Source organism: Choloepus didactylus, chromosome 16 (assembly GCF_015220235.1).
Source record: "Choloepus didactylus isolate mChoDid1 chromosome 16, mChoDid1.pri, whole genome shotgun sequence".
NCBI lineage: Eukaryota > Metazoa > Chordata > Mammalia > Pilosa > Megalonychidae > Choloepus > Choloepus didactylus.
In genome coordinates this window covers 67,067,078-67,083,111 of record NC_051322.1, presented here as the reverse complement: position 1 = coordinate 67,083,111, position 16,034 = coordinate 67,067,078, and the positions used below count along the sequence as shown (strand labels likewise).

The following is a 16,034-nucleotide window of genomic DNA, read 5'->3' as shown; positions in this document are numbered from 1 at the left end:
ATGATGGTCACCTTCGATATTTTTTAAAAAATAGCATTTACATTTTACAACTACAGCAGATAGAAATTATTTAACCCATTTTATAGCAAAGAGACTGCCACCCTGAGCAGTTAAGAAACTTGGCCAACTTTACACAACTAGCAAGTTTTAAAGCTGGCAAAACAAGCAAAGGCAGTGCTCATTCCACTCAACCATTTGCCTCTGTGCTTTTTTAAACAGCTTTATTTTGTGATATAATTCACCTGTCATACAGTTCACCCACATAAAATGTGTAATTCGATGTTTTTAGTATATTCACAGGTCACCCCAATCTAGTATTAGAAGATTTTCACCAATCCAAAAAGAAACCTCTTCCCCATTAGCAATAGCTCCCCATTTCCCTCCACTGGTCCCCGAGTCCGAAGCAACCACTAATCTACTTTCTGTCTCCATAGATTTGCTTATTCTGGAAATTTCTTATGAATAGAACCAGACACCATGAGGTCTTGTAACTACCTTCTTGCATTTAGCCTAGAGTTTTCAAGATTCACCCATGATGTATCATATGTATCCACCCGTCATTCCTTTTCAAAGTCAAATAATATTCCATTATATAGATATACTATATTTTATTTATCCATTCATCACTTGATGGACATTTGAGTTGTTTCCACTTTTTGGCTTTTATGAATGATGCTGCTATGGATGTTCATATACAGGTTTTATGTAAATATATGTTTTCAACTTTCTTGAGTGTAAATCTAGGAGTGGAATCAGTGACTCATGTGGTAACTATGCTTCAGTTTTGAAGAGCTGCCAAACTGGTTTCCAAAGTCGCTGTACCATTTTACGTATGTATTTTACATTCCCACCAGCCTCTGTGCTTATCATCTGTTTTCTTTCATTAATCTAGGGATTGGCAAACCATGGCCTGTGGGCCATTTTGTAATAAGGTTTTATTGGAACAGATATGCTCTTTTGTTTGTATATTGTCTCTGGTGCTTTTGAGCAACCGTGGCTGTGTTGAGTGGTTGCAACAGAGCCTTTCCAGCCCAAAAAGCCTAATACATTTACTCTATGGCCCTTTGCAGAAACAAAGCTGAGCCCTGCTCTAAATCCCTTTTACCTTTGTGTTTGGTCATCACCGAACTTTTCTCTCCAGGGAAGTGGCCGGGTCAGTGTCCATGTAAGGAAGGTTATGCAGGAGAAAGATGCGATCGCTGCCAGTTTGGCTATAAAGGTTATCCAACCTGTGTTCGCTGTGACTGCAGCCCAGCGGGTAGCATCAACGACGACCCATGCACAGAGCCTTGTCTTTGTAAGGTAAGGGTGAAGCCAAGGCTAGCGATGTCTGTGAGTTCTCCCTAGGGTTTTCTGAAAAAGGGAAGCATTCCAATGGCTTAGATGATGCAGTCTTGAGCCAAGCATTCAGGTTCAAACGGAGTCCCTCTCCCCCCACACCTGCTTAGGAAGTGTGACATCCTGTCCCAGCAAGTTGGCCATAGGATATGTCCTTGGGCTTAGATGGGCATCTGGTTTCTTTCCTGGTACCCTCTGGGCACTGGTCGTACATTCCAGACGGGTTTCTGTGACTTCTTAGGGAAAGCAAATATTGCTCACCATTTCTAAGGCCTTGGCTTGCAGCCCACCTCTTCCCTGACATTGCTTTATAGCTTTGTATTTAGAAGAGAACCAGGTAAATACTAAATTTCTAAGATCATTAATTAAAGGACTATATGTTTTTTTGGATTCCTCTTAAAAAGGAATTGAGCACTTCTAAAAAAGGCATTAATATGGTACCAGTGAGGTGGGGTTTTTGGCCTTTTAATATTAATAACACTTTTCCCCTGTAATTTCTCGAATTTCCTATTGTGTGTATGTGCTTATTTCCATGTGAAGAGTGTTAGGTATATTTTATATATAATTGAAAAATAATCTTTCATATTTAGTAGTAAGACAAACAATTATATAGCCTTTTACAAATTTTATAAAGCTTGAAAGATCAACCAAAAATGGAAGATTTAAAGCAAAAGAAGAAAACAAGCCATTTAACTATAATGATCAAGCTCTAAGATTCCTTGCTTTGTTCTTGACTACAAAATCAAATGATTAATATTTCAAAATATCTCTTTGGGAAAGATAACTGACTTAATGAGACTTCACGTTTACTTGAAATGTTTATTTACCTGTTTTTCTGATCTCCCAAGACCTTTCTTGTTAATGTCACATTAATACCATTTCCTGTTCTGTCTGCGCCGACGCGCTGGTCTCGGAAGCTAATCTTTTCCCTCAACTTGCAGGAAAACGTTGCGGGGAAAGCTTGTGATCGATGCAAGCCGGGCTTCTTCAACCTGCAGGAGAGGAGCCCCCAGGGTTGCACCGAGTGCTTCTGCTTTGGTGTATCCGACGTCTGTGACAGCCTCTCCTGGCCCGTCAGTCAGGTGGGAGACGCTCTCCACAGCCAGGACCCCAAACGATTCCTCTGGGCTCTGTCCCATGGGTTTTAACCCCTCTCTCACCCGTGCGGGACATTGGCGCAATCAGAGGCAGCCTCCTTGTATTAGGCAGGTTCTCCAGGGAAACACCCGACAGGAGATACACACGCACACACGTGAATGTAAATATTATGAGATGGTATTAAAGGAATTGGCTCATGCAACTGTGGAGATTGGCAAATCTGCATTTCATAGGGCAAGCTGTAAGTTGGGAACTCTGATGAAGGTTTTAATGAATTTCCCAGGAGAAGCTGGCTGGTGAAAGTGGAGATGGAAATGCTTCGTTCTCACTGCTGAAGTCCTCAGTTCTCTCTTCCAGGCCTTCGACTGATTGGATGAGACTGCTCATTGCTGAAGACAATCTCCTTTGTTGATTGTAGGTGTAACTAGCCATGGATGCAATCAACTGACTAGTGATTTAAATCCATGAAATAGCCCCATGGTAACAAATAGGCCAGTGTTTGCTTTGACCAAAACTGTGGACAGCATAACCCAGCCAAGTTGACATATGGACTTAACTGTCACATCCCTCCTGAAAGGGCCCTCCTTTTTGCTGAAGTCCCTTTATAGGTCATGTGTTTGTTCCTCGTACGTTTTCCTGTGGAAACCATGTGGCGATATAGTGCTATAAAATGCATCATGTTCCAGTTTCTTCTGTGGAACGTGCCTTAAGGTGTGACGTCACACCTCCGCTTACCCACCCCAGTGCATCTCAGGCAACGGGATGGGAGGTCATGCAGAATCTTCCCAGCTCAAAGAAGCTGGGGGTGGGGGGGCATTCTTGTGGCAAGGGTGGGAACAACAGCACATGGCACAGGGATTATGAGGGGCAGGCAAGGTGTTTGGGGAATGAGATGTTCTGGGAGGACGAGTTTGCAGGTGGTACTTGAATGAGTGAATGGGGGAGGGACAGAGTGAAGACTGGAGAGCTGGGGAAGAGCTGGAGGGATCAGGGCTCGGCACCAGGAGGGTGGGTGCTAGAGAGCAGCTCCCTGACTCCCCTTCTTCTCCCTCCCTCCCTTCCTCGCTACTAGCAGAGGCCAGGTAAGGGGGGGGAGCAGCATTGGAAAGGGAGGGGGCGTTTCTATCAGTATCTGAGAAGGAAGATAAGTTCCTGTAGCCACCAAGCCAGGGTGATCGTTGTCCTGTCTTTGTAGCTGATAAGTTGGGAGTGGAGAATCTAGAGGTTATTTTTACACATTTTTCAGCATTTAGGTAAAGTTACCTTGGTTGCTCAAGCAACCACTCAAGGCCTCATCAAGGTGATGTCTTCTCCCTGAAGACTGGCATTCTGGGGCTGACTGCTGGTGATCCTTGGTCCTGGGCTCCTGGCCTCTCTCTTATCTTCCGGGTTCCACTAATGTTCAGCTTCTGGCTCCTCCCTCTATGACTTTTTCTTTCTTTGTCTGAATTTCATTCTGCTTATAAAAGACTCCAGTAATAGGATTAAGACCCATCCTAGGCCACACCTTAGCTGAAGTAACTCATCAAAAGGTCCTACTTACAATGGGTTCACATCCACAGGAATGGATTAAGTTGAAGGATATGTTTTTCTGGGGTTCATAGAGCTCCAAAGCACCACAGGCACGGGCAGAGAACAGCAAAGAAGGGGAGAATGTCAGAGTTAGCAAAAGACATTTTATTCAATGCATTTAAGTTCTTTGCTATTGCTTTGTATGATTTTTCATCTAACATATATATCCATGGCCTTTAAGGTTTTACCTGCTAATTTACTTATTCTTGACCTGGATTTGGTGGATGCATCTGACTTATTCTCAGATTTCCCTGGTCCTTTGACATTGGGGGTCACAGATTACCTTCCGCAGTCATGATTTGTGTTAACTCCATCCCCAGCCAAGCTTTCTGGGTCCCTTTCTTCATTTTGAAAATATTAGCGTCAGAGTGCATGAAATTTAAGGTGCTTTCCATTCCACGTTCTGAGATTCTTAATTTTCTTTCAAAGGTGAACGATATGTCTGGGTGGCTGGTCACCGACTTGATCAGCACAGAAAAGGTCCAGTCCCAGCAGGATCCAAACGGGGGACCCCATCAAATAAGCTTCAGCAACACCGCGGCCCTGCAGAGGCTGACTTCCAAGTATTACTGGTCGGCTCCGAAGGCATATCTGGGAAATAAGGTGCGCTCAGAGCTGGAAAGTGACAGCATCTTGGACAGATATCTAGTTCTACTGTTTGCATTTTAAATAGTCTTACTGGTCACTGAGTGCTTATGGAAAATTCCATGCCATTTACTTACATCAGATTCATGGTGTCCAAATTTTTGTCCTTGTTCAACTTTTTATTACATCCTTAAGCTGTGAATTTTTGTGATAAGCAGTCTGCTTTAGGTAGTCTTCTTCCCTTTTCCTGGGACAGACTTTCTGATTTCCCTCTCTGGGTTCTTGGATCGCTTTGACCTCTGATCACGATTTCATCATGTTCCTGCGTGGTTTGCTGTTTGTCCTCATCTTTGCATCCCCGTGGCTTAGCAGAGGGTTTGGGGATTGGGGCTGTTGTGTTGTTCCCTCAGTTTCATCACTACGGCAGACAATTACTCATAGAAAGTTCCCCTTTAGGAGCAGATAGAATACTTTCCATTTTAAGAATCTGTGAAATAGTGATTTTACAAGGTAGAGTTGGTTTATATGATTTAATCTGTCCCTTCCATGGTGTGTTTCCATTCCTTCTGACCAATTATGTCACTTCTGTCCAGATTCAGTGGGGTGTGTCCCAGTGACTGTCACTCCCCACTCACTTTCACAGTGCATGTGTTTTGTTTTACAGTAATATCTTGCTCTCACTTTAACATAGAGTGGGTAGCTGGGTTTTTGTTTTTTATAACTTCATTTATATAAAAAATTAAAAAAACATTCCAACAAAACAAAACAAAGGAATAAGAAAAACAAATATCCTAAAATAACTGCATGACTTCCAACATGCTCCTACTGTACCCCAAGAAAATTAACAAACCATAATTATTCCTGCTCACTAGACAGCAACTAGTGAAGGGAGAATGATACTCTAATAAGAACAGTTAAGATATTGAGATATTGAGGCTGGGTGAGTCTCTAGTTAGCTTAATTGTCATATTTTAATTTTATAACATGTTTTATGTATTTTTAAGTGGTGTTTATTTTTGAAAATGACTATTTCCTCCATCAAATTATTACCCTAGAAGATGTGCTGAATGTATGGCATGATCTCATCACTGGAGATCAATTTTTTCCCTTCGTATCATCTCTCCAATTTTGCAGTGCTATGTTTAGATTGCTGTTGTCACATACCTGCCAGAAAGAAAATCTCTGCTTTACATTAAAGGATGTCTGATCAGGATTAACTTGATCTGTCCTCGAACTGGAGTAATAACATAGCAGATCAAATAGGTTCCTCATTGTTCTCTTATAAGCAGGACAATAAGATCAAAATGTCTAGATCGTAGTCATGGATCAAACTGTCTGCTAAAATATTTAAATGAAAGATGTCTATTGCATAATTAACAGAGGTGTATAGTAATTGTCCTTGAAGAATTACGTTTTTCTTCTGTGCTTTTAAGCAGTATCCTGCATAGCAGTAATATTTATTAATGAAATGTTCATATAACATGCTTCCCTTTTGCTGCTTTAATATAAATGTGTTGGGAGGCTTGCAGCCTGGTTGTTTTCAGATAAACGCTGGTGACCCCTTCCTCTCACTTGGGGGCTTTGATTATTTTCCCAACGGTGTTCACTCTCATTTAAACATTTCAGCTGACTGCATTTGGTGGGTTCCTGAAATACACAGTGTCATATGAGATTCCCATGGAAACAGTGGACGGTGACCTAATGTTGCACACTGACATCATCGTTAAGGTAATCGTTTTGGCATTGCTTTTGCTACAGAGCTGTAGGGCTCAGCGGACAGAAGGTTTTATGAAAAAAGGAGGCAGAGTCTGGCCAGGTCAGCAAGCAGCTCATGGCCAAGTGGCCATCCACAGTGCTTGGCCTCTCCTGACCACCACTGAGACTCGTGTAAGAATTCATTCTGTCTTCGGACACTTTTCTGGAGTTTCTCTAGGACAGCGTGCAACTCCCCTCCCCTTGATCTCTGCAGCTTTCCGCACCTAAAAAGGAAATGAGTTTTGCTTGACCTTGAAACTGCCCTTTCAGCTCTCTATGCCCCTCTTTTCCTCTGTTGCCATTTTGGTTTCCCAAATACATTGTGCATGGCAGTGTGGGGACAAGAGGTGCACTGCCAGCTTTGAAGGGTCCTCTGCCATGTCCTCAGCCCCTGTCCCTGGATTTCCCCTTCACCAAAAAGACACCTGTCCACAGTGCTTGCTGCACCAGAACGATTCCCAAAATGTTAGTGCTGTGGGGTCCCTGGCACGTTTGGGCAGAACAGTTTCAGGTTCTTGACTCTTTTCCATGTGCCTTAATGCTTTGTATCTCCATCTCCAACCTTTCACCATTGGAAATCATGTCATGTAAATAATTTTTATTAACAGTATAATTTTACAAAAAGCTGGCAGTGTGTTTATGTATGTTTTCTGCTTAAAATCTTTAGTTAATGGTTGGGGACGTCAGACTGGCTTCTTTGATAAAAACTGTGGGCAGATGCATGACTTTGTTTCCTTTCTAAGATCCCAGCGAAGTCCACACCCTTTAGATTTATTTTTGGGTCTCTCTTAGAGGAATAACGATGAAACAACTTTTTTTTCAGAGAATTCTGGACCAAGAATTACAGGTGTCACATTTCTTGCTACAAGAATCTAAGCACAAATAAAATGCCATGTTATTGACTACAGAATTTGATTTTACTTTTTGCTCATTAAAATGAACTCTAAATATGTTTCCTCTTGTTTTTAAATGTTAGGGAAATGGACTCGCTGTGAGCACCCGGGCCGAGGGCCTGTCCTTGCAGCCCTACGAGGAGTACTTTAACGTGGTCAGGCTTGTGCCGGAGAGCTTCCGAGATTTTAATACCAAAAGGGAGATCGATCGGGACCAGCTGATGACCATCCTTGCCAATGTAACACATCTCTTGATCAGAGCCAACTACAATTCTGCAAAAATGGCTCTTTACAGGTATGTACCGAAAAGGAAGGAGAAACTTATCATGGGGTTACTTCAGTCTTGTTTGTATTTATTATTAAATAGTTTAAGCTTATTCTATTTTACATTTATTATTTTCGAGACATAGCTAATGAAACTGGCTGTCTTAAGAAATTGTATCGCTATCAATCAATATGATTTTCTTGATGATGTAGGAATAGTTTAGAGACAGACTGATGTCCGAGGGGGATTCCGGAAAATGTCTGTTGGGTTACTAGCTGTCTGTACCATGTTGCAGTCTGGTTCTCACTCTTCTAATGGTAGCGGGTTGAGGTTTTGCAGGGTCTGTTTAAGTGAATGTGTCCATCCTTGGTCACTTCATCATTTTGAGCAGGTTGGTTCTGGTAACGCCTGCCCAAACCTAAAAGTTGGCTGCAGCTAAAGCAAACAGAACAGTCTCTCTGGGTTAGAGATGTGGCGATTGAGTGGATTCATTTTCCCAATATGCTTCAACTCCACAAGGGCAACAGCAAAACATTCCCACAACCATCCATGGGCAGCATCACAGCTTTATAGCAGATGCCAAAGGCATTTAGGGGACGGTGATGATTACCAGAGATTGCATGGTTGTGAAAATCTGTAGGAAAAAAAAGCACGTGGTCATTTTGTTTGAATTAAATCTTCTAAGGACTTGCCTCCTGGAGGTGGCCCTTGTCATCCATGAGTGCCTGAGTGCCGTAATGATCCCTGCCCTTTGCAGGTTGGATTCTGTCTCTCTTGACACTGCCAACCCCAACGCCGTGGAGCGGGCCCTGGCTGCTGACGTGGAGCTCTGTGAATGTCCGCAGGGCTACTTGGGGGTCTCCTGTGAGGTACCGCCTTTCCCCACTGCCTCTCGTCTCCCATTTCTTTCCTTCTAAGGGAAAAACGTGCATCAAAGGGGATGTAATGGTGCCCAGTTGAGTTTTAATCTTAGAAACCCAATATTTGGTTCAAACCTTTTGGGGCTATAGGCATATTCGGAACGTTTATAAGGATGTTGGAAGTTGCATTGTTTAAAGAAATCTGATTCCTCTGCCAGGCAAGGGGTGGGCACCTGGAAATCAGCCTTCTTCGTGCTGTTCTCTTGCCATAGGCAACACGAAAGTGGCCCTTCCCCAGCCCTGACCCTATTCTATAGTTTGCGTTTCTGTGGCAGATTGAACGTGATGTATCTGAGCTTTTACAAACTGCTGGCATGCATACTGGAAAGCTATTTTACTCTGGCAGGCTCCACATCACAGTGTAGCAAGAATATGAAAACACACTCACAGTCATCAATAAGAGTAATTTGTTGCTAAAACATTCGAAATATATTTTGAAATTATTTGGACCTAAGTGTTGACGATAACTCTCTTCCTGAGAACTTTTGAGGGACTGGGCACTATTCTAAGCTTTTTTCGTGTTGAAAAGAGCTCATTGAATCCCAACAACCACATAATCCACTGATACTTTCCGCTATGCAGAGTAGGAAACTGAGGCACAGGGAGATCACGTGACTTGACCAAGGTCACACAACTAGGAAGTGGTGATATCAGGATTGGGGCTTAGTCCATGTGCTAATCACCACGTGATACCACCTCCCAGGTGTCCACAACTGCCTGTGATTATGGCTGTGATTTCTTGGCAGTCATTTTTACAAAGTGAGAACATTTCACCTATAATTTGTTGTTATGAACCTTTATGAATAATAAACTTCCATTAAAATTGGTTAGTGTTTTGTGATAGAGATATTTAATTGAATATTTCGATTTCTATTTTAAATATTTTGCAAGGTTCTTTTTTTTTTCTGTTTGCATTTTGGTATCAATTAACTTTTTTTTTTAGGCTTCAGACAATTAGTTTTAGGTGAGCAGATGTCGATAGACCTAAGCACATGTTCACAGTGTGTAGTGGATAAATGACCCCAAAGCCACCTTCTAGCAGTGTGAATATGGAGCAGATGCCTGCGCCAGCTAGACTAGGAGGGGGCAGCAGCGATCAGCTGGTCTTGGAGGAAAAGGGCACCACTGCATCGCTATTGCCAGCTCACATAAACACGGGAAGCTTAATACAGATTTTCAAGTGTTTTTGTTAAGCAGAAGAACTCATTCTTTCCTCAAACTCTTACTTCGAGGGTGACTTACAGAAGCAGGCAGCCCCGGGTCGGGAACGGAGTTCTTGGTAGCAGCCCTTTGAGGGGCTACAGAGCCCCCGAGGCCGACGTGTTGGGATGCCTGTGTGCACGAGGGTACCCTCCCTGATGGGGTCTGGCATGGGGGATGTGCAAGGGAATTTTCACAGTAGCTGTGTTGAATGAGCATACTCATATATCATCTGTATAATTAAAATAATAATAAAAAAACCCTACTCCCCCTCTTCACATACCCTCATTGGGGTGTGCTGGCCTCCAAATGAATCATTCTCAGTTCTGCAGTCTGCATGCAGAATTGGCATCTCTGCTGCGGACCTGGGTCTGGGGGTGGGCATGCCTGGCTTTGAATCACTCTCCCCTCCTACACACACACTGGGCACATTGTCTTGTGCTTTGTGTCCCAGATTCCATACCTATGAATTAGAGATTATATGTCACATGGTTGTCATGGGGATTACATCGGTAACCATGCATTGGGTGGGTCTCTCTTTCTTAGGCGGAAAATGGATCCTCGGATGGCACATTTCCTGTCCAAAGCTCAGTCCACGGAAAGCACACTTGTGAAGTTTACTAAATCAAACCCCAGTCATTTGACAAAGATGTGCACCTCAAAACCTGTTTAGTGGCAAGCTTTTAATGAATTTTAAGCAAAGGGGAAGAAAACACGATAAAGTCAAGAGAGAAAATCCTTTCATTTGAAAACCTGGTTAAATGGCAGAGTATTACACAGTTTCTAGTTTAAGAAAACTGCAGTGGAATATCACTAAGGTGGAAGCTGGCTGACTGATTCCACAGCCATTGTATCCTTGTCCATGTTTCTTATTTTGGAAAGAAATGCAGAACTGGTCTATGTTGATGTTTGCACAATTCTGTCAATTTAATAAAAGTCGTTGAGTTGTGCATGTAAAATGGGTGAATTCTATTTCGTGATACCTCAATATAGTTGTTTAGGAAAAAAAAAAAGAAGTGTTTCTCTAAGCGTGGAAAGCTGAACTGTTTGTTTTTCTAATGTGTTGGAAAGAAAGTGATCTATGTACTGTAGAGAACAACCCTCCTGAGCGTGGCTCGCCTGTTCTTTTGCAGTCTTGTCTCCCTGGCTACTACCGTGTGGATGGAATACTTTTCGGGGGACGCTGCCAGCCCTGCGAATGCCACGGGCACGCAAGCGAGTGTGACATTCACGGCGTCTGTTCTGTGAGTCAAGTGTGGAAACCCAGAGCGCCACCTGCTGCTCACCCCAAAGCCATTTGCTGTGCAGAAGTGATTTTCTAGAAAGGTGTTTCCCACACCGGAGCGTGTCTCTGAGCTTGTAGACCCCAAAGGAAATCACAGACCTAAGTTCCTGTCGTGAAACAGTTCCTGCTATTTTTTCTTTTTTGGGAAAAAAAAAAAAAACTTATTTTGGTAAAAGTGAAAATGGGACATACAATTTCATTGCAGTGTTTTAATTAGAACAAGGACCATCATAGAACACCCTCCCCACCAGTAAAAATCTTGTGTGAAATGTTAGCTGATCTTAAAGAATTTTTCTTTGATTAGGATTATTATTTCTTTGATTAGGATTTTTTTTTTCAATTTTAAGTTCTTTACCTTCAAGTGCATTTTGCCTGAGGAAAAGCAATTATTTACTTAATGAGGTTATAAAGCAATAGAAAGGTAGACAATTGTTCATTAACTAAATAAAAAGGATTGGATCTTTTAAAGGGAAGTGTTTGTATTTTACACATTATATGATGTAGTGTACCCTAAAAGGATTAATAAAACTTCTAATAATCACCCTCATTTATACAACATACAATGCTTTGTAGTTGCTTGTTTAGACAAACTCTTCAAACAAGTACCTCTTTCGTGTGGTATAAGATGAAACAGGGCTTAAAAGTATGTAGTTAATCTTGAGAATGAACTCTGGGGCAGGTACAGGGCAAAACTTGTCTCTTTTAACTTCAATCGGGAATTCTTTTAGGCCCTTCGGCCTGAAGCCAGGCCACGTTCCTGGGTTCCCATGGGCCCTCCGTAGATGGAGAGGTTGTGTTTGCTAATCAGTTATGCCCCATTCACTCGCGAGGGACAGGTCCATGCTATTTCCGGAAGAGATTGATTGGGAAATTAGCCACCAGCCCCATGGAGGAGCTCTCGGCATGGTGCCATGGCTTGCGTATTCTTTCTGGAGCATAATTTTTCTTTGCCCCGGATGTAAAGCTTTTATTTGAGTCTGTATGAATTGGATGAAATGATGCTTTGCACACGGACCCTGTTCCTTGAGGATTGGTTTCCTGAGACATAGCTTCCAACAGCATGATGAGCTGGTTGCTTTCTTCATTCCCTTTGCCATTTGGGTTTGCGGGGCCAGCCCTTCTCAGGCCTCCTGCCGGCCTCTGGGGGGTGGTCAGCAGGTCATTGTGTGCTGCCCAGGGCTTAGGTGATGGCCAGGCCAGAAGAAGTTCGATTCCACTTACTTCTATTAATGCATGTTTACAAAAACATCTGTTTGTATTAAGATGAAAACCCTCAGTAGCAACTGGTGTCAAAGCTCTCAATATAATAAAAAATAAGAACTTGTATATTTTTAAAATTTAGACTACAGAAGAGTTGCAAAAATAGCACAGAGTTGCCGTGTCACCTTCACTTTGCTTCCCCTAATGTAATACCTTGGGTAACCATAGGACCATTACCAAAACTAAGTTGTTAGCACTGGTAAAATACCTTTAACTGAACTCCAGATGTTAGATTTCAGCAGCATTTCCACTCCTGTCCATTTTCGGGCCCAGGAGTAAACCCAAGGTCATCCCATCTTGCATTAATGGCCTTTGTCTCTGCCAACCTGGGGAACTCCCCAGTCTTTCCTTATCTTTCATGACTATGACATTTTTGAAGACCTTCTGAGGAATGTCCCTCAGTTAGGTTGGCTGATGGTTTCTCGTGATTAGACCAAGGTGATGCGTTTTGGCAGAATGGGTGGAGATGACGAGCCTTCTGGAATACTTGATGTCACTGTGTCTTATTCCTGATGATGTTATCCTCAGCCACTTGGATAAGGCTGTGTCAGCCAGGTTTTCCCATTTTCCCTTTTTAGATAGTAACTGTTTGGGGAGTAGATCATAAAAATTTAGATTGAACTTTAAGGAGAAATAAGAACAAGGTAGAGTCATCTGTCTGTTATCTAACACTTTTTTCCATTCTCCTTTAAAGAGAAACCTTCCATTCTTCCTTCTGGGCAGCTGTCCACAGCCTTTGGCCTCCTGCATGGCTATCTAACTTCCAGGAATTAATGATGTGTTTACAACTTATCAGAAGGTTCCAGCTTATTATTGCCCATTTTCCTTTCTCTGAGCTCTCTCTGCTCTTTATTTCAAGGAGAAACCAATTTATATTCTTGCATCTTGGCGTATGTTAGGAATGAGAGGGGTAAAGATGAAATAAAAAGCCCTCAGCTTTTTATTTTTCCCATCCAGAGAAGAAGCTTTTTCTCTCCAAGGAGATGAGTAATCACCTCCCTTCAAATACCAGATCCACCAACAGGGTCAGTCAGGTAAAAGAATGGTCCCACATGCCTGGGAAGGCATTTAAATGACCTTCAGTAGATTTTTCAGTGGAACTACAAATAGCTTCCCCAGAGAGAATGAGAACTCAATCTGGTCCTTTGATCAGAGAAAACATATCATAGATACGTTGCAAGCAAACATAATCAAATCTTTTTTTTTTTTTTAATGAAGTTGTAGATACTTTGCCTAATACTTTTAGCTCAGTCTTGTAACTGTTTACCAAGGCCAGTTGCCTTTTGAATTGATTTGGGTTACTTATCCAAGCCAAAGTACTGGGAGGGCTAAGGGGACATAATGGTCCCCAAAATGTTGTGTGAGGATCAGCAGCATTGGAATCACCTGCTAGCCCTTAAGAAATGCAGACTCTCAGGCCCCACCTCAGACCTACTGCATTGGAGTCTACATTTGACTCAGGTGATTTGAACATGTATCCAAGATTAGAAGTGCTAGTCCAGTATAACCTTAAAGCCGTCTTAAAATAAAACTGGTGAAATGGATGTTGTGCAAAGTCCCAAATTAAATATATAGTCCCAAATTAAACTTAAGATGTTGGAAAACAACCTCAGAAATGATAGAGACGTGTGTAGTTTAGAAAGTGAAAATGTTATTTAAATTGCTTAATGAGAAAGGGCCAGTGAAGATATATAAAATGAATGCCTGTCAGGAGAAGGGGTATGAGAGAAAATAGGAGCCAAGGCCACACCAAGGGGGAGCAGAAATGAGAGAGGCCTTGGATGGGAGCTGGGGTGGGTGAGTCCAAGCAGGGGTGGCAGAGGAGGATGCTGTGGGTGCCAGCCAACATAGGGGCGAGGGTGATGGGGAGACCTGGGGAGAGCGAGTCAAGGAAGAAGAGGGATCTGGGGAATGTGCAGATGAGATCCCACATTCCTTTGAACCATGCAACTGGCCAGATGGCTGCTCTTTGCCTCTGATTTGTCCAGTGTGCCCATCTCCTTTCTCTTATCCTCATGCTCACCTGCTGATTCACACTCATTTAACTTTCTAAAGTATTTTTTAAAACGAGCAAGAAGAGCCTTTCATATGTATTCATTTATCATTTCCAGTGCTCTTTATTCTTTAGCGTACATCCAAGATTTCATCTGGTACCATCTTTCTGCAGCCTGAAGAACTTAAATATAACATTTCTCCAGTGCAGTTCTGCTGGCTGACCAACTCCCTCCTCTTTGTTTACCTGAAAAAGACTTTACTTCACTTTCAATGTTGAAATACATTTTCACAGATTTTTCTTTCAGTGCTTTCAAGATGTTCTGTTGACTGATGGTTTGTGCTGTTTCAAATGAAAGGCCTGTGATCAGTCTTAGCTGTGTTATTCTGTGTCTATTGTGTCATTTTTCTCTGCCTGCTTTTAAGATTTTCTTTTGGTCCCTGATTTTGGGAAATTTGACTATGTGTCTCGGTGGAGTTTTCTTTGTGCTTATCCTGCTTGGGGTTTGTTGAGATTGTAGGATTTGTAGGTTTACAGTTTTTTCAAACTTTGAAACTATTTTGACACATCTTTTCTGTTTCTCTCTTTCCCCTCTTCTACCAGTACTACAATTGCACATATGTTACACTATTGATTTTGGTGCACAGATTACTGAGGCTGTTATATTAGGTCATTTTTATCCTGTCACTTGTCAACTAGGCTAGGTTTTGGTGCCCAGTTGTTTGCTGAAGCAGGCACTGGTCTGATTGTTACTGTGAGGACATTTTGTGGATTTAAATCATTAGTCGGCTGATGGCATCTATGGCTGATGACATCTGCAGTCAATAAAGGAGATAGCTTTCTGCAATGAGAGAAGTCAGAAAAATAATTTCTATCTCTGCTTCCACCAGCCAACTTGTCTTGGGGAATTCATTGAAACTTTCATCATAGTTCCCAACTTGGAGCCTGCCTTATGGAATTTAGACTTGCCAATTCCCATGGGTGCATGAGTCGATTTCTCTAATAAATCTCTTAATATTTGCATACATATATAGACTGTTGGTTCTGTTTCTCTAAAGAAGCCTAATACATATGCAGTCTGAGGGAGACACTTTAAGACCATTCAGATGTCTATTCCTCGCAGAAATCTCCCCCTAGATTTAGAAATAATTGACATGTCTTGTCTGAACCAATATTCACTCTGATATTGGCAAAAGGTTGATTCTCCAACTCCAGCATTTCTCCAAGCTCATCAGTTGATATCAGCATCCCACTGTAAGCAAGAACCCATCCTTCTCCCCAATTATTTATTTGCTTACCTATTTATTATCTCTCTGGACTCATGGATTCCAAATGTTTCCCCGATATGGCCAGCAGGAATATATCCAGTAGCTTTTGATTGCTTGATGAATATTGTGGTTGTTACCTTGTTGAGTTTCTGGATTTTGTTGCTTTCGTTGACAGAACTGCTTTCTGTTAAGGAACATGGAAGTTAGTTTGGCAGGTAGTTGAGTTACTACAGATTAGCTTGACTGTTTCAAGGTTTGTTTGAAGCTTTCTTAGGGCAGGTCTAATTCAGCCTTTACTCTATGATGGGTTTAATCTTACCACTAAGGAGTTTTCCTTCTGGGGTCTTTACTGGATTCTCTGGGCATTTAACAGGATATCTCCACACGAGGTGATCAGAATTTGAATGTCCCTCAGCCTTGTGTGAGTTCTGAACTTTGCAGCTTATAGCTCACAGGTATTTCTTTGCCTCGCCTCTTGGAGTTTAGCTCTATACCAAGCGTCTTAGTATTCGGTGGTTGATTAAAGGGGTCCCTAGGTGGATTATTGGAGTGTTGTGCTATGTAGCTCCAGGACTCTGCCTCAAATTCCAGCAGCTCCGGCC

General features: G+C 42.2%; 1 protein-coding gene across 2 annotated transcripts in view; it reads left to right on the top strand.

Moving 5' to 3' along the window:
* LAMA1 (laminin subunit alpha 1) overlaps nucleotides 1-16,034 on the top strand; it is a 145,989-nt gene that overhangs the window by 58,790 nt on the left and 71,165 nt on the right. For both annotated transcript variants that reach the window (XM_037806175.1, XM_037806176.1), the window contains exons 10-16: nucleotides 1,142-1,302; nucleotides 2,280-2,420; nucleotides 4,438-4,611; nucleotides 6,220-6,321; nucleotides 7,325-7,536; nucleotides 8,264-8,375; nucleotides 10,760-10,870. In XM_037806175.1, coding sequence (XP_037662103.1) covers nucleotides 1,142-1,302; nucleotides 2,280-2,420; nucleotides 4,438-4,611; nucleotides 6,220-6,321; nucleotides 7,325-7,536; nucleotides 8,264-8,375; nucleotides 10,760-10,870 — 1,013 coding nt within the window. The remainder of the gene's footprint in view (nucleotides 1-1,141; nucleotides 1,303-2,279; nucleotides 2,421-4,437; nucleotides 4,612-6,219; nucleotides 6,322-7,324; nucleotides 7,537-8,263; nucleotides 8,376-10,759; nucleotides 10,871-16,034) is intronic.